At 29.1% G+C, this 18,050-nt stretch overlaps 4 protein-coding genes and 1 long non-coding RNA gene across 6 annotated transcripts; 2 read left to right on the top strand and 3 right to left on the bottom strand.

The window, feature by feature from the left end:
* Window positions 1–1,425: 1,425 nt before the first annotated feature.
* On the bottom strand, window positions 1,426–2,007 carry LOC124940340. Its single transcript, XR_007099455.1, has 3 exons — window positions 1,896–2,007; window positions 1,706–1,771; window positions 1,426–1,617 (listed from the first exon to the last, which is right to left on the bottom strand). It is a non-coding gene; the product is annotated as an uncharacterized LOC124940340 (long non-coding RNA).
* Window positions 1,532–3,941, top strand: LOC124940339 (actin-related protein 2/3 complex subunit 2B). Its single transcript, XM_047480852.1, has 9 exons — window positions 1,532–1,623; window positions 1,722–1,791; window positions 1,875–2,082; window positions 2,160–2,404; window positions 2,481–2,613; window positions 2,684–2,775; window positions 2,869–2,925; window positions 3,009–3,063; window positions 3,182–3,941. Exons 1-9 carry the CDS (start codon window positions 1,565–1,567, stop codon window positions 3,358–3,360), a joined length of 1,098 nt encoding a protein of 365 aa, XP_047336808.1. The 5' UTR covers window positions 1,532–1,564; the 3' UTR covers window positions 3,361–3,941.
* Window positions 3,942–6,451: 2,510 nt separating this feature from the next.
* Window positions 6,452–7,537, top strand: LOC124940272 (peroxygenase-like). Its single transcript, XM_047480772.1, has 5 exons — window positions 6,452–6,575; window positions 6,657–6,806; window positions 6,883–6,968; window positions 7,052–7,272; window positions 7,357–7,537. The coding sequence occupies exons 1-5, from the start codon at window positions 6,464–6,466 to the stop codon at window positions 7,505–7,507; spliced, it is 720 nt and encodes a 239-aa protein (XP_047336728.1). The 5' UTR covers window positions 6,452–6,463; the 3' UTR covers window positions 7,508–7,537.
* A 690-nt stretch (window positions 7,538–8,227) lies between these two features.
* On the bottom strand, window positions 8,228–9,669 carry LOC124940301 (60S ribosomal protein L23). The gene is made up of 4 exons (XM_047480810.1): window positions 9,533–9,669; window positions 9,134–9,418; window positions 8,522–8,563; window positions 8,228–8,429 (listed from the first exon to the last, which is right to left on the bottom strand). The coding sequence occupies exons 1-4, from the start codon at window positions 9,543–9,545 to the stop codon at window positions 8,347–8,349; spliced, it is 423 nt and encodes a 140-aa protein (XP_047336766.1). The 5' UTR covers window positions 9,546–9,669; the 3' UTR covers window positions 8,228–8,346.
* A 2,235-nt stretch (window positions 9,670–11,904) lies between these two features.
* On the bottom strand, window positions 11,905–13,706 carry LOC124940346. Of its 2 annotated transcripts, none has more exons than XM_047480859.1 (2): window positions 13,566–13,706; window positions 11,905–13,322 (listed from the first exon to the last, which is right to left on the bottom strand). In XM_047480859.1, the coding sequence occupies exon 2, from the start codon at window positions 13,320–13,322 to the stop codon at window positions 12,135–12,137; it is 1,188 nt and encodes a 395-aa protein (XP_047336815.1). In that variant the 5' UTR covers window positions 13,566–13,706; the 3' UTR covers window positions 11,905–12,134. The 2 variants fall into 2 exon arrangements, with proteins under 2 accessions (XP_047336815.1, XP_047336816.1); XM_047480860.1 differs by having other exon boundaries at window positions 11,905–13,324; window positions 13,569–13,702.
* Between the last annotated feature and the right edge of the window lie 4,344 nt (window positions 13,707–18,050).

Below are 18,050 nucleotides of genomic sequence, written 5' to 3'. Positions count from 1 at the left end.
TAATTTATCAACAAATAAGTACAATATAAAATACATTTATTATTATATTAATGAAATAAATAAATAAGCAAATAATTCTATAATAAAACAAAAATAATCTAAATCAGATTTTTATCATAAAATAAATGTCTCTTAGTTAGAAAAAAAAATTATCATGACTAATCTGCACCCAAAAACAAATGAATATATATCTATTAAATTGTCACAAATGAATACATATATATTTTTTATAATAAGTACTTACTAATTTCTGATGACGTTCTATATAATAATATATGTTGTTTCTCTTCAGTTATTCATAGTTTTTAATAACTTTTAAAAATAATGTCTATTCTTTCTCTTCAATTATTGATGGATGGAATAATGAATGACTTCTACTTTATTATGTTCAAATATATATATATCAAACTATATATATATACCAAACTAGGATGATTAATGAGTATGTCAAATAATAAAGATACATTAGGTGAAACACCAGCACAAAAAAAAATGACTATTCCCTAAATTTATCTATATTCTTCTTTTCCTAATCTCTTTTTAAACTATTGTATATTTTTATATACAGGCAGAAAAGAACGTTAAATTATTTAAATTGCAGTCAATAAATTACAATCATTCCATTAAGAATTTATGAGCCGCATAAATATTTATAAAAACTCGAATTTTATTTAATTAATCTTCTATTTGTGTCACTTTCTAGAACTCCAAACAAGAAGAATAACACACTTTTTAGAACTCCAAACAAGAAAAATAACGGTTAACAAATTAAAAAAAAAAAAATTGAATCAAATAATATAACAAAAAGAATTATGTAATCAAATAAATGTTTAATTTCATCTACAAACATTGATAAACATTCTTATCAAGATCAATCTAATAAAAGAAAATTTAGAAGATTAGAGAAAATAAACTTACTAAATTCGATCGAGTAAAAGAATATGAGTATAATGAATAGTAAAAACCTAATTCAATATATAGTAGGTAATTTAAAATTACAAGGGTAAAGAGGTCTTTCAATTTATTTTTTTAGTATTTTTTTGACTTTTAAAATAACTTTTTTAACTTATTATTTTTAACATATTTTTACTAAAGTCTATAAAAAAATAATTATAATAATGTGTTATCAAATAAACTTATATTAAATAAGTTCTTAATATATTAATTTAAGTGATAAATTAAGTTATCAACCCTACCACACTACCTTAGTCTGCTTTTACGTAAAGGGAACAAACGAATGTTAACTATGCTCGAAAAAGAATAGAAATGTAGAAGCATTAAGAAGATAATAGAAATCTAGCGGTTTTTTATCTTTCAGACTGCCCTATGGTTTTGAGGTTGAATTATGTGATGATCAAGATTGAATGTGATGCCCCATTTTATTTTCATTCTTTATATGCAAGACTTTGTTGCTTCAAAGGTCACTAAAAATGATGGTTGTTCAGAACTTGCATTTCACTCAAAAGGGTCTCAACCGCCAACCATAAAACCTAAAAAAGATAAATAAAAAGAATATGGGAATTGAAGTCCTTTCACCTCTCTTCTCATTGCCATTGAGAGAAAGATGGCATGTTTTGAAAGAGCATCCCCAGCCCTCAAGCAGATTCTTCTGAAACTCTACAGGTAACTAATTAATTAACATTTCACAACAAGAAATCACCCAAGCACAAGAACAATAGAAAGATTACAAAGTTACTGACTTTACCTTTTTACTTTGTCAGCAATGGTGAAAGGCCAATGAACCTGGATCATCACTTACATGAATTCGGATCTGTCGAATATCACATCCAGGTAAAATATATAAACATTGTTCTTCATAATAGATCAATGACAAAGTCTAACAAAAACTCTATTATTGATATTCTCGTTTACAGTCCTCGTTATTAGAGCCTTACCATGCATACTTATCAATCTCAACACCATTGTTATCTCATCGAGCATTCTCGCATGGCCTTCCACAATATGCCATAGAGACGATAAAGGGAATTCATCCTGATGTTATCAATATTGTCTACCCACCAAGAGAATCATACCAAATCACTATGAGAGTTGATTTCAACAAAATCCCGAATGGAAAAAAAGGTTAGTTCTTTTCAGATTTAATATATAGTAATAATTCTTCACTTTTTTAAAAACTAAATATAATGTTTTCTTTCTAGAATCACTCAAGATAATAACAGAAATCTCATCGGTTCAAGCAATCATAGTGAGCTACCAACTGAAAGAAATGTTGCAGAACATCCAAACGCAGACTATATCTCGAGGGATGTACAAGCCAATGAAACTTGTTTATCATCCAAGAGAACCTTTTTATATCATCAAACAGTCGGATAAAGTGATGGCAGTATTTCCCATTCGTTTTAAAGAAGACACTGATGTGATTATTGCAACTGCCTTCTTCCAGGTTTGTTTCATATGAGCTGACTAGGAAAACTACAAGAAAACCGAAAAATCTATAAAAATAGAACAAATTATGACAGGAACTCACCGCAGTTGGAAGTTTGGACAAATGGGAAGAAGCTCCTCCATGTATGTGGTCCCCAATTCCACCTCCCGAGCTAAGAGGAGAGACCTTTGAAGACTTGAGCACCAATGGAGGATTTGTATCATTTGGTAATAAAATGCAATTATTTCAGAACAAATAAATGACAACGAATCATATAATCAATTTATGTTTCAACAGAAATCTATCCACGACATGTTGAAGGCAAAAGGCTAGACAAGACAGTATGGAGCCTATTGAACTTCTATGCATTCATTAAACATCATGTGAAGGTAAAATTTTATTTAAAAATACACCTTTTTTGTATTTCGGCTTAGGCTATTAGTGTTAGATCTTGAATTCCATGATGGGTTTTTCTCAAACAGTGTACACGAAGTTTTATTCAGCGCAGGATGAGGAGTCGTCTACAAAATCTGGTCGAGGTATAAACAAATATCATAAAAAAAAGTGAAAATACTGAAATAAACTTCATTTAATCTTCCTATTGATCTTTGGAAACACCCAGATACTGCAAACTGGAAGAGTAGTTGAGGAGCAACAACAAGAAAAGAAAGAAAGGGGTATGTTTCCACTTCAAACTACATACTCTCCTGATTTCTTTTTTCTTGAACTGTTTTAAGGCATAATAATAATAATAACAGTGGCATGAATTCACAGATTCAATTTGACTTGGTGCAGGGAAAGGGTGTATGGGGCAACTAGTGAGCTTCTCAAAGAGACAAATACTACATCATAGATCCAATTTCATGAAGAAAGCCCATTCCCGAATTAAAATTCAAGCTTTCAGTCAGCTTCGGCGACAATACTCGACAATACCCAAATATCGCTCTGCACTGAGATATAGAAAGCTGGACTGAGCTTTTGCCAATATTAAAACAATGATACATGAAAATACACGTTATCATGAAATAGATTTCAGTTAACAATATGATTCGCAATGCTTATCTTGTTGAATCAAAGGAAATCTGTAATTATTGAGAATATATCTGTTCAATCACAATCACATATAGAGATATATACTCAAATTGTATCCATTAATACCTGGAGATTTCAGAAATGTGGTATGTCCATGAGGAGCCCATACCACATTTCTCGTATTATCTATCTGCATTTGTCCCAATACATAAGTATCACACTGAAGAACAACAATAACATCAGATCTTGGAAAATACCTCGCCATAATTGACATTTTCATCTCCAAAGAAAAATTCAGATTAGCAGTGAGAACACCATAGATCTGGGTGGATATGTGCCAATACTGAGCTTTTTCAGAAATTCAAAGAGAAGCAGAGTCTCTAAAAGAACCTTTTTGACAAACCATCAGCAATTGTTTTAGCTAAAAACATTTCACATTTACTGGTATGATTATGATTAAGCCTAAATGGAACAATTGAATTCCATCTTTATATGAGTGCAGCTGACACTATCAACAATGAAAAGAGACAGCCAATTGTTTACATCTTGCAAAATCTAATAACAGAATGAGTGTTCAATAGAGCAAGGCCTACACAGTAAATACTTCCAAATCTATATTCATTAGTCCTCAGTTAACACAAAAGTCGCATGAATCATGTTGAAACATCCCGCCAAAAAAACAATGAAGAGTATTAAGTTATGGCACGAGTTGTCGTAAATTAACCAGAAAGAGATACATCATGACAAAACAAGATTTGAATAATATTGTTCTCAATTGCAAACTGCGAAGAAGAGAAACTATAATGGTGAAAGGATATCCTGTGAGATTTAAAGTATAAAAGTTTGATATTTCATTTGAAGTAAGTACAGATAAGAAGAGAACAGAAAATCAAGCTCTCACTCTAATTCAAACTCATGAACTGTTCGATTCACCCCAGTTTCAGCCTGAAGTTCTGCCAACAATGACCCACTTGACCCTCCTTGCCTCAATCTTTGATTACAAACTCCAAATAACACTAGGCAAACGATAAAAACCGCAGTTGCATGAACAATGAACAATAGCAGCATCAAAGCCTGACCCCTAAGCTTGTATTCATCTAGATCACACTTAACATCAGTCCTCCCATCAACAAGGGCAATAGAAAGATTATCACACCCTTTGAGTGCAAATGTGTCAGTATAAAAGGACAACCCAGTTTGTAAAGCCCATGTTCCCTTGAAGACAAGTCCAGAAGACAACATAAATTCAGCAAAAAATGCAGCCGGTCTAATTGAAAGATAGAGACAGAAAGCAGCGCAATGGAGAGTCAATAAGCCCAGCATTTCATAGACAGATCCAGCAAGGCCACTTAACCCTTTTCCTATCGTCATGTAATCAGTCAGGAATAAAATTCCAGCACAAATAAATATAAAATACTCAGGAACAAGAAAAGGGTCCCAGTTTTCTCGGAAAATGATCAGCAGATAAAGTAACCAGAAGAAGAAAACGACCGTGGATCCCTGCAAGAAGCCGAATTGGAAAGTGGGATTACCGGGAATGGTGAGGAAGAAGAAAAGTTCGGAGAGTGAAGCAATGGGAAGCATGATTAGAAGGATGTAGAAATCAAAGTTCTTCCATTTGGGTTCCGAGAAATACCAAGCTTTGGATCGGTAAATTGATGGGTTCTTGAGGTAGAGGGAGGAAGAGCAAATCAAGCGGCGGATACCAATAGGGAAGAGGAAGAGAAATGCAGAGAAGTGTGTCGCCAGTGTCGACATTTTTTGCCCGATCTTGCTATTGAAATTGCTCCGGATGGAATTGGAGACATTTGAATTCATTCAGGCTAGTAAAGTCAACTATTTAGAAACCATTGTTTTTTCATTTTATTAATTTATTATTATATTATTGTAATCACTAAAAAAACATTCTCATAAAATAATCACATCTATCATTAATCTTATAAATGATATATCGATTAAATTTTATTTTTTTTTACTTGTTTTGAAAAGATATTAAAAAAATGTTACCTACTTCAATTCAAAAAATTTGACGAAATGATCATAAAGATAATCTTAAATGCGCGCGAAAATGACCACTTCAAAATATTTTGACAAAATTACCCGTCTCACGCAAAGGGCGGGATTGTAACGCGAAGGGGCGGGATCGTCACGCGAAAGGCACGATCATTCTGGATTTTTCACATGTCTTTTCTTCACGTGACGATCCTCCCCTTCGCGTTACGCGAAAGGGGTATTTTCGTCAAAAAAAATTAAGTAATTATCAACGCAATTTAATTTATGCGCTGGTCACCAACGCATTTAACCCTTTTTTATGGTCATTTTGTCAAAAAAAAATTTTAAAATGACAATGAGTCTTAATTTATAGATTAAAGGACTCAAATAAATTCTTAAAAAATTCTAATTAAAAAATGATTAAGCAAGTCACATAATATAAATATTAACTATAAAATTATTTTAAATCAGTATTAAAGATTTAAGTTTTCATATTAATTTTAATAGAACAAAAAAGCTCATAACTTTATACATATAAATTCACTTTTATTTAAAAGTTTAAGGTAAAGATGAGAATTAAAAATCTCTATTATGTCTTTTTTTTTTTAAACTAGTATGAGACTCGTTCATGTCCCATTTAAATTTAAAACGCTATTTGATCAAATTGTGACAATTTGTTAAGGACAAATTGAATAAAACTCAAAAGATGTTGATTAGTAGGGCACTAGATAAAATGAAAAGAAAAAACAAATAGTGGTTGAATTCTGAAATTATAGGGTAAAGATGTGAAAACGTGGCATTGATAAAGAGATGAAGATGCCAAATGGAGTTTGCATGCAAAATTGAAGAAGAAATGCATCTGTTACCTTCATCTTCATCTTCATCTTCATCTCTATTTCTACTTGTCGCTTCGCATGCTTGCCACGGAAGTCATTCGGTGCTTCTAGCTAGTATTAGTCTATCTATATATGTAAACCTAATTCAATCTCAGATGACAACCATTTTCAGAAAACCATAAACTTCATTCACAGTTCATCAGATTAACACACATACATGATGACGACGACTCAAGACAAGGACGCCTTATCATCGGAGGCTCCCCTTGCCCCCGTTACCGTCGAGCGCAGTGTTCGCTCCGACCTCGACACCACGCTTCCAAAGCCTTGTATGTATTCTCTTGCTAGCTAGATCTTGTTCTTTCAAATTAGATCTTTGAAATTGGGTCTTTTTTTCATCAAATATGCAGACTTGGCTAGAGGTTCGACTGCTCCTGATATGGACCATCCACAAGGAACAATAGGGCACCCTCAATATGGCATGAGTGTCCTCCAACAACATGCTTCCTTCTTTGATCAAGATGACAATGGAATAGTCTACCCATGGGAAACTTATTCAGGTACAGATTTTCAAATGAAATTGTCAATTTTGATATATGGGTTCTTCAGATTTTGATGATATTGTTTGAGATTCAGGTTTTCGTCAACTGGGTTTCAATATTATTGTATCTCTTGTAATGTCTATGTTTATAAACGGAGCTATGAGTTATCCTTCTCTTCCTGTGAGTATTTTCTGCTTTTAAATCAACAAATCTTGTGAACTAGTAGCCATTTCTAACATATGTTGTGGAATGTGGGTGTGAAGGGATGGATACCTTCTCCATTCCTTCCTATATACATAGCCAACATCCATAAAGCCAAACATGGAAGTGATTCTGGAACTTATGATACTGAAGGAAGGTACATGCCGGTGAACTTTGAGAACATGTTTAGCAAGTACGCACTCACTATACCTGATAGGCTCACTTTTGGGGAGATGTGGGCGATGACTGAAGCAAATCGAGTAGCATTGGACTTCTTTGGATGGTATGTATGAATTACGAACGAGAAAGAAGAGATTCTTGTTTTCGTTTAGTATAGTATTATTGTAATATTGAAATTGATAAACAGGTTTGCAGCCAAGGTAGAGTGGATAACGCTGTATGTTCTAGCTCGAGATAGTGAAGGAATGTTGTCTAAGGAGGCAGTAAGAAGGTGTTTTGATGGGAGTTTGTTTGATTACATTGCGAAGATGCAGATGAGTGAAGAGAAGATGTACTAAGAAGAAGATGAAGAACTTAGTCTTGTTTGGTGATAATAATAATAATAATAAAATGTACTACCAGACAAAAAGAGAACAAAGTTTTTTCTGCACTGTGTTTCAATATTATATGTTGTAGCAAAATGTCTTGTTACTAGTTAATATATATTAACATTATCTCAAATCTTTAAGACGAATGACCCAACTTGTAATGAGCAAAACATATGTATAAAACCTAAAGCAAATCAATAAAAATCACCATAATTGAAAGGGTATATGATTCTTTCTAATCTCAAAAAAAACTTTGACAAATTTTTAATAGCAAAAGAGTTTAGGTTAAGTAGATGCTTTATTAGACAATAGCATTGTGTTTCAATATATTATATGTTGCAGCAAAATGTCTTATTACCAATTAATATATATTAACATTATCTCAAATCTTTAAGAAGAATGACCCAACTTGTAATGAGCCAAACATATGTATAAAACCAAAAGCAAATCAATAAAAATCACCTGAATTGAAAGGGTATATGATTCTTTCTAATCTCAGTTGTGAAACAGAAAAAAAAATTGACAAGTTTTTAATAGCAAAAGAGTTTAGGAGATGCTTTATTAGACAATAGCATTGTGTTTCAATATATTATGTCTTGTTACCATTTAATATATATTAACATTATCTCAAATCTTTAAGAGGAATGACCTAACTTGTAATGAGCAAAACATATGCATAATACAAAAAGCAAATCAATAAAAATCACCAAAATTGAAAGGTATATGATTCTTTCTAATCTAGGTTGTGAAACAGAAAACAAAATTGACAAGTTTTTAATAGCAAGAGTTTAGGTTAAATAGATGCTTTATCAGACAATAGCATTGGCAGCACTTGCAATTCTGGGCCATAAGTCAGCACATTCCTTCCCAATTGGACCAGTAATTGCCGAACCTGATTTTTTAACCATCAAACAAATAATTTTGAGTGAATAAATGAAACCTAAAGATGATATAGTGATTTAACACATTTGAGACATTTTTTACCTTTCATTTCCCCCTTGGGATTCACTATCACACCAGCATTATCTGCACAGTAACAACATATTCATCAACTAAGATATTTACACATTACAATCAACAAATATCATATACCAAAAATTGTGATGTGATTGTTCAAAATGGAGAAGACCAAGAAGGAGGTAAGACTTAGAAAACAAAAAAGTGTGAGTATAGAATACTCTTTCTTTAACATCTTAGTGGGTCTACAAAACCCAAACAAAGTACATAAAACAATTACATAAACAAGTGATCTATACCCTTGAAAACTAATACTAAAGAATATCCTTGAAACAATTATGAGGAGTCACAAAAGGCAATTGCAGTGAAGAAGGGGATGATGAAGTGAGACATAACAATCAACTAAAAAATCAAACTGTACACTAACTAAATGGCACTTTGATTGTCAAAATACATAAGGGATTAGGATGATGAAGATTATAAATGGGCGTGCTTTTCAAATTGAATTAGGAATTGTATCAATCAGATTGTGAAAAGGCAGGGTTATTCAGTCAAACAGTTCTAGTAAAGAATAACAAAGAATTGATTCAACAACTAACAAGTTATAAAACAAAAGGAAATCAGAAAAGACTAAATTACCTTCAAAATACATGAAAACTCCATCCTTTCGGCGCCAGGGCTTACGCTGTCTAACAATAACAGCAGGCATGACCTTCTTTCTCAAATCAGGCTTCCCTTTCTTCACCGTCGCCATAACCATATCTCCCACGCAAGCAGACGGCAATCGATTCAAACGACCCTTGATCCCCTTCACTGATATGATGTAAAGATTCTTCGCGCCGGTATTGTCGGCGCAGTTGACCGTAGCCGCCACAGGAAGACCAAGTGACATGCGGAACTTGTTTCCCGCCGATCCTCCGCGACCTGAAAGACATTGTTTTTCACCATTTCAATTACTATCAAGTATCATATCAAGCAAGTAGTTAACAGAAAATAAAATTGTATAATTGTACAGAGGATAGAGGATGAAGACCTAACCTCGCTTCGACATTTTTGCAGCTTCAGAATACAGGATAATGTGAAATTAGGGTTCTAGAGCATTTATATGAGGGAGCCCTAAATAATTTAGGGTTTGGCAGGAGAATATTTACGAAATTCGCCTTGTTCTTTTCTCATAATAACTATTTCAATTATTTTGTTCAAATTGTTGTTTAAAAATGTAAATTTATAAAAAAAAAATAATAGTTAAAATAAATATAAACTTTTTAATTTTTTTAATAATATTTTAATTAATGTAATGGAGGAAGATATTAGAGAATGGTGAATTATAGTATTTTTTACCTTGGGAAATATTCTCACTTTTTATTATTATTTTAAAATGATTCAATTAAAATAATTAAGTTTTTATTTTTTTTATCCAGTATCATTTTTAAGTGATTATAATTTTCATTTACATTTAAAAAAAAATTAATAAAAAAAACAGCATTCTTCACTTTTATTTAAAATTTTAAGTGAAAAATAAAGTTGTAATCTTTATTCTTTTAAAAATTATTCTTCGTTGTTTAAGTATCTTATTAAGTTATAAAATTTAAAGTTTATTCATGAATTATTTAAAAGATATTGATTAGGTGTGATTTGGTGGAGTTTGAGGGTTTTTTTAGTAAAATAATTTAAATTGTATTAATATATAATAATAATAATAAAATAATATAATATTTTAATTAAAATATTAAATAATATGATAAAAATAAAATAAAATTAAATAACTTAGTATTATAATAAAATTTAAAAAATAAACAAATAATGTCTCAAGCTTTGGATCCTAGTGTTTCTCATTAGACTTAGTGGAAAAAGCTAATTTTATAGGGACAATAAAAAAGATTGCACCAATTTAAAAAAAATTAAATTGATTAAAAAAATTTAGTGAATTTAACAAACAAGTTAAAGAAAATAAATTGGGTGGCAAAATTGGATTCAACATCTAAATTATATTTTATAAAAATAATTGGCCCAATATTATTTGAAGACTCGAATTTAAGTCGTTTTTATCTAATAAAAATCAAATTTTGAATTGTGTTATATGGGTCGAAATATCAAAATTTTAGTCATTTATGATTTTTCTCGAATGGACAAAACGCAATTATCTTATTTTAATTAATTTGTCATATTTTTAAACAAAATGATATTTAGAGATTTTTTAAACTTATTTTTATATAATCTATATATATATATATAATGATGCTTAATTTTTAAAGTGTCCGGATTGTCGGGTCGAGAGCTGTGGTTAATTTGGATACTTGGGTCGGATTGTGGGTTGACCCGTTTTTAAATTTAAAATGGTTAAAAATAAAATTAAAAATGCTAGAGGTATGTTTCGAACTTGCAACCTAACAAAACAAGTACAACTCTTTAACCAACTAGGCTACAAAGACTTTATATTTTAAATTCAACACCAAATTTGATAAACGCGGGACGTTTTAATATTAATATAAGTTCAACTTTTTAACTAACTAATCTATATATATATAATGATGCTTAATTTTTAAAGTGTCTGGATTGCCGGGTCGAGAGTTGTGGTTAATTTGGATACTTGGGTCGGATTGTGGGTTGACCCGTTTTTAAATTTAAAACGGTTAAAAAATAAAATTAAAAATGCTAGAGGTATGTTTTGAACTTGCAACCTAACAAAACAAGTACAACTTTTTAACCAACTAGGCTATAAAGACTTTATATTTTAAATTCAACACCAAATTTGATAAACGCGGGACGTTTTAATATTAATATAAGTTCAACTTTTTAACTAACTAATATATAATGATGTTGAGTAAATGGATAATTGGGTCGGATTGTGGGTTGACTCACCCATAAACTTAAAACGGTTAAAAATAAAATAAAAAATGTTATCCGTAATTTTTTTTTTACGGTTTTTATATTATTACTTGTGCAAATGCACGGGCTAAATGCTAGTTGAATAGTATTTTTCTATTTTTCCAGATTTAAGTATTCTAATTTGTTGAAACTGATTTGAGTGACTATAAAATGTTTAATCAAATCTACACAGTCTATCAATTTGCACTTATTTATCAATTTACACTTTGTATTTCAAATTAAATATTTTTTTAAAATATGTTTAAAACTTTCTAATATAGTTTGAAAAAAAATATGTATGTGTGAAAATATATTAAAAAATTAAAAATTTAAAAAAAATGTTATTTTATTTGTACAAATGTAATAAATTAATTAAGAAAATAAAAACACTACCTTAAAAGTAAGGATAGGATAGTTGAAACCATATTACATCATTCAAAGTTCGAATCTATTTAATAAAAACGACCTAAATTTGAACCTAGAATAGTAAGAAAAAAAATAATTACACTTAAAACGTAATTAGTACCATTCTCACCGCCTTATTCCAATTTAAACCAATTCTAATATAAAATAAATATATAAAAATTCAACATACAAATAAAACATCTAAAACATTAACAAACTAATTGTTTAAGTTTAGCAACCGCCTCTCCGAATATCAATAACAGATATGGCAATCGCAAACGCTTGTAAAATCGAAATAGTTGATTCAGCGTCTATAAGATAGAAACCATCGTTAACATTCACCAATTTCATCGCCTCTGGTTTAACTTCACTCGAACCCTAAAAATGAAACAAAAAAAAAAACATTTAAATTGTTACATCTTAACCTAGAATTATAAAATAGTTTCATAGTAAAGTTACTTACCTCAATAAACAAATCCAATGATGAAGAATTACCAAATTTGTTGTTTTCACGAGTTTTAAGTATTTTAAATGAACACCCAATATCCCATCCACCACAATCGCATCGCCCCGATGATCTCCATCGATCTACGAGCCTTAAAGGACCACCCTTCGGTCCCCCATGAGTCCCCGATGCAACCACTATATCAAGACTCGAGCCGTTTGTCTCTTTTGGTTTAATTTTTTTCAGAAACTTCATCCCCCAACCACTTTTTTCCTCGTCTTGATCGCGTTCATTGAATACAATCGCGGCCAATTCGAGATTCGGTGAAAAACAATTCTCCGAAAGATCCACCACCGGTCTTGACCAATCTAGATTTCCTCTTTTGAACTTGCCTGAAAAACCCTTTAACTTGTTAACGACTTGGTTAGTCCTTGTCGGAGTGTTACTCTTTGATACAATTGTATCATTGTCATCATCGGTTGCACCGAAAAGAACAAACTCTGTTTCCTTAAAACCAAACGTGACAGAAGTTGAAACTCTCATTCTACCAACAATTTCCGATTGATTTCCACGAAAAACGTAAACATAACCAGGGGATTGATCGGGTTTAACTAACTCAGCCACATACTCTGCCTCTTTCCGATCATCTAACCAGAACTCATACCGAAGAGAACCCATATCCCATTTAACATGTAACATACCGTTGGTGGTTCGATTGGAATAGGTTGATGTCGAGCTTGATATCGATGATGATGATTCGATGGCGGCGGGGGGAGGGATGTATTGATCGTGGACTAAAGGGTTTTTGAGTATGTTTAAAACGGTAGTCTTGCTGCTTGAAACTGAACCGAGAATCGATTCTACAGATGGGTTTTGTAAATCGAATGAAAACAATGTGTTCTTCGACATTGGAGAATATTCCCATGAAGATTGTTGTGAAGAAGCAGTTAGATATATCAATTCTAGGCAATGTCGAAGGTATTTTTCATCTATGGTAACAATATGTCTGTAAATGAAAGGGATTTCATTGTTGGCATGCTGCTGTAATAACAAATCATCATTCTTCTGCTCATCTTGCTCGTTGGCAGCTTCCATTACTGTAATTTTCATCTTATGAACAAAAGATAGAGATCAAAGGAAAGCAGAATTAGATCTTCTTCTCGTGCATGCTATATGAACAACTCCTAAACTAATCTATGAAATATGAATTGAATTACTTCATCTTGGATCAAGAAGACAGGAACATAAATGCAAACCAAAAGATGAAGTTTGACTCAATAAACAATTAAAAAGAGCTTTAATTTATTAACAATAGACTGAAAAGGTGGAAGCTTTACATAGTTTAATATATACCTGGGGAAACTGAAAACAGGGTAGATAGGCGTGATGCTTGAACCTTTCTCTCCTTTGATCTTCTTCTTCTTCTTCAAACCAGTTCAAAGAACAACAATTTCTCTCTCACACAGCACAACCCAGTTAAGTAGAAATAGTTTTATGATTCTTATGGAGGGTAAAAGTTCGAGAAGGTTACAAAAAATGAACCTTGAAATGTTGTTTTCAGGATGAATAGACCCTACAATTAAAGATTAAAGGGTAGAGCTTGTTTGGTTTAGGGTATTGAAATAAACATGATTTATTCAAATTCAAAATGATGTTTATAAAGTATTGACCTTGTAACCCATTTTTTTTTTATAATATTAATTTAGATAAAATGATGTTTTAAAATTTTGTTATATATATATATATATATATATATATATATATATATATATATATATATAATATAAATTTTATAATATTGGTTCCTTTAACTCCATTTATACTCCATATTTAGGTATTTTCAAACATGTCCAATATTGATTTTGAGGAAGTCAATTTTTATTTAAAAATTATATATTAAAAATTTATTAATATAATAATAAATTTTATTTTTTTAAGTAAAAAGTATTTTAATAATATGATTAAAATAATAAGAAATGAAATAATAGATACATTTTAAATAGAAACTAGAGTGGAGCTAAATTTTAAAAAATATATTATTAAATTTATTAATATATACATAGTTAACCCAGCAAGGTAACACAAGGATAAGACTTACAAGATCAAAATGTCACAAATTTGATTATATTGGTAAAAAGTTGAAGTGAGAGCATAAATGTGAGGTGCTATTTAATTCAAAATAAATAAATTAATATATATATAATTAAAATATATAATATTATTTAATTTAAATTAATCCTCTATAAGATTGCCCTTCAAACAGGGCCAAATATGTTTATGTTCAATTTTTTAATTTTTTAAAAAAAAATCAAGTTTTGAGATTTTGTTTAAAAATATGTTGGCTTAGCTTTAAATGAGAAGCATAGTGCCCTTATTTCCTTTCATTTATGGCCAATACACGGAAACTGAAAAGTTGAGAGTCTGAGCTGTTTGGCACGATAAATAACAACATCGTGGGAAGTATCTTAACACAGGGCACACCACCAACGTACGACCAGACGAGAACGTGATATTGGTCCCCATTCTTTTCTGGTCAACAAAGAACAAGTGTATTGTGGGGTCCGAAACTTTGGATTTCGGATTGTCCTTTCTTCCATTAACACTGGCACCTCTCTCTTGGGTCTGGACACCTGCTGTGTTTTCAGAAATTAGTAAATTATCATATCTTGTTTCTTATTAATTTAACCTCAATTCATCAAAATTATTAGTTACAAGAAACATTCAAATCAAAAGGTCACCATATAGCTACCCCACCTACCACCAAACATGTTTAATGAAATGAAAATCTCATAAATGATTTCGAGAAAAAGAATTAACCTAAACTAAAATATCACGAATTCGATTCTCACCGATAATGTTTTGAATGAAAGTGAATGATCAAACTTAGGTATGAACTTGTTTCGCTGCACAAATACAAATAAAATGATGTAAATCAAACTAATTTATATAAATAAGGCAATCAAATACTTTCAACTATAGACAAAAGGATCACATAAAAATGTAACTAGATGTATAATTTTTCAAATAAATGCTAAAATTTGGACTAATGCACTGAACTGACACATTCAACCACTGATCATAGCCATATAATCAAAGTTTGTATTCATCCTATTATATATGGGACAAGAAAGATGAAAGAATTCAAAATTCAAATTACAAAAGCCTCCAATTTTTAAAAAAATACAATATATCTTTATACATCTAGTTCAAGTAAGTGTATTTTTTTAGCATGATGTTTATAAAATTAGTGAACAAACAAAAAAAATACAAGTTTTTAAAAGACTAATAACTTTAAGAATCTTTTTCATCAATTTGTTGTCATACAATGATAAAACATTTAAAAAAACAAGTAAGATGCAAACAGAACATGCAAGAAAACTATGATTAATTAAAGATAATATATATAAAATATAATAAGTTAAAACTTATTAAATAAAGAGAATGTCATTTTTATATAAACCTATTTATCTTGAAAATCATAAATTATAAGAATTTGATTATCAAAATGGATTAAAATTTGAACTTCATGTTCTTCGTTTTATGGATATAAATCGATCATACAATAAAAATCAATATTTATCTAAAGTAAAATAATATATAGAAGGGAACCGGATTGAAAGCTTAGTCAATTGATAAAAAAAAAACTTTAGGGACTACCAAACAAAAATCCCTAACAAGACACAGCTTCTGATGTTACAAACCTTTTTGAAAACAAGTATATTAGTTAATGTCTAAAAAATGACAATTACAAATTCAATTTCTCAAATGATTTGAAGTCATTATCTTCTTGCAACATTTTAAATGTCATTAGGAAAGTATTAAAATTTCAACTCCAAACTCACTTAAAATGATCATATTTCCAGAAGAAGAATTAGTTTTGTAAAATGTGATTATATCAATTCATTATCTAATTTTGGAGATATAAGTCTCAGTGATATACATTAATAACTTAATGAATTTTAAGTTTACAATTTGGGCATTTTTGAGATCAAATAAACCACACAAATAATTTGTGATAGACTTTAAGAAATAAATGGAAAAAAATGGTTGGTAATCACTAGTATTTTATTCATTTCTAAATTGAGAATATTGAATTCATTATTTTGGGATTTACTTTTTTTTCATAAATACTATATATATTCTTATAATTATATTATTAATTCTTTTATAAATAAAATACAAATAATAATTTTAGTTTAATTTTTTAAATAAATTATTTCAATTATTTAAATATTAATATCAAGTGATTATTTAAAATAAAATATAATTAATAATAGTTACAATAATTAATAATAATACAAGACATTTCTATATAATTAAGTTTAAATATAATATATTAATAATTAAAATTTAAAAATAAAAGAAAAACAATAATTTATATATAAAAAATATTTAAAATTTATTATAAAAATTAGATATAAAATATTTTAATAGAAAATTTATTAAAAAATTATATCATCTTATAACCTGTGTTATTAGGTAGAACTAAGGTATGGTGAGAAAATTACCGATACCAAATTATAGGGTAAATGTATGAATTTATTTTTTTTATTATATCAGTATAAATAAATAAATAATAACTAATTAAATTATAAATAATTAAGTTTTAATTTCTATTTTAAAATTTAGACTTCGACCGTCATTATAAACTTTTTTACAATATTAAACGGTCATGAACACTGATCTTCGAAATTTTTAAAACATATTTTAGACTTAACATATATCTAATATTATGTTTCTCTAATTCTAACATTCTTATATTTTTTCAAAACATATTCTAGGTTAATCAATTATTAAAACCTAATTATTTTAAATCAAATCAAAAAGTGTTTTGATTAAATATGTTTTGATTAATTTATTTTTTTTCTAAATAAAGACTAATTAGATTTGATGGGGTTTTTAAGTTAATATGTTTTTCCAGTATGATGATATAACCGAAATCTTAATATACCGTCAATATTTAGTATGATTGATAGATTACTTGTATTATATTGAAATTTTGGTATACCGAAATACCGATACGATATAGGTATGATTTTTTATACATTGAAACATTCAATACGATATGCAGTATAAATAAAAGTTAGAATATATCGTACCACTCACTCTTTGATAGAACGTTATATTTAACTTAATCTGTTTGATCTATTATTAAATAGTATATAATATTTTAAAGATTTTATCTCATATTGTTTGTTTGATTGGTATTTTTTAATTGTAATTTTATAGAAAAATATATTGATAATTTGTTAGAGTATGTTTGGATGAGTGGAATTAAAATTAAATTGGTATTGGAATTCTAATTCCAATTTCAAAAGAATTGACATTAAATTACATGTTTGGAAAACTATAAAAGTACTGTAATTCAATCACAATTCTTATATTTGAAAATATATTATAAAAATAATTTTAATATATTTTATTTATTTTATTAAAATATTGGGTTGACACAACCAATTAAAAAACCAATTAAAAGAGCACAAGCATCAAAATTTATTTTTAAATTCAATTTTCATTAAAAATATCGGTTTAACTTGTTAACTTGATAGATTAAAAAATATATATCGATTTAAAATTTTTATCGATAAATTCAAAACAAAATATAGGTTCAGCAGCATGTTAACTTAATAAATTAAAAAATATATATCACTTCAAAATATTAACTTACTAAACTTTTAAAAAAAATAACGATTTGATATTTTAACATCTTAAATTCAAAAATAATTAATTATCGATTCTAAATTTTAGTCGTGTTTTAAATGATAAAATAATAAGTTATTTTGTTTTTAAAAAAAATTGAAAATAAAATTCTGACATAAAATGAGTAAAATTGAGAAG

Source organism: Impatiens glandulifera, chromosome 5, assembly GCF_907164915.1.
Source record: "Impatiens glandulifera chromosome 5, dImpGla2.1, whole genome shotgun sequence".
Classification (NCBI taxonomy): Eukaryota; Viridiplantae; Streptophyta; class Magnoliopsida; order Ericales; family Balsaminaceae; genus Impatiens; species Impatiens glandulifera.
This window is presented reverse-complemented; position numbering and strand designations above follow the sequence as displayed.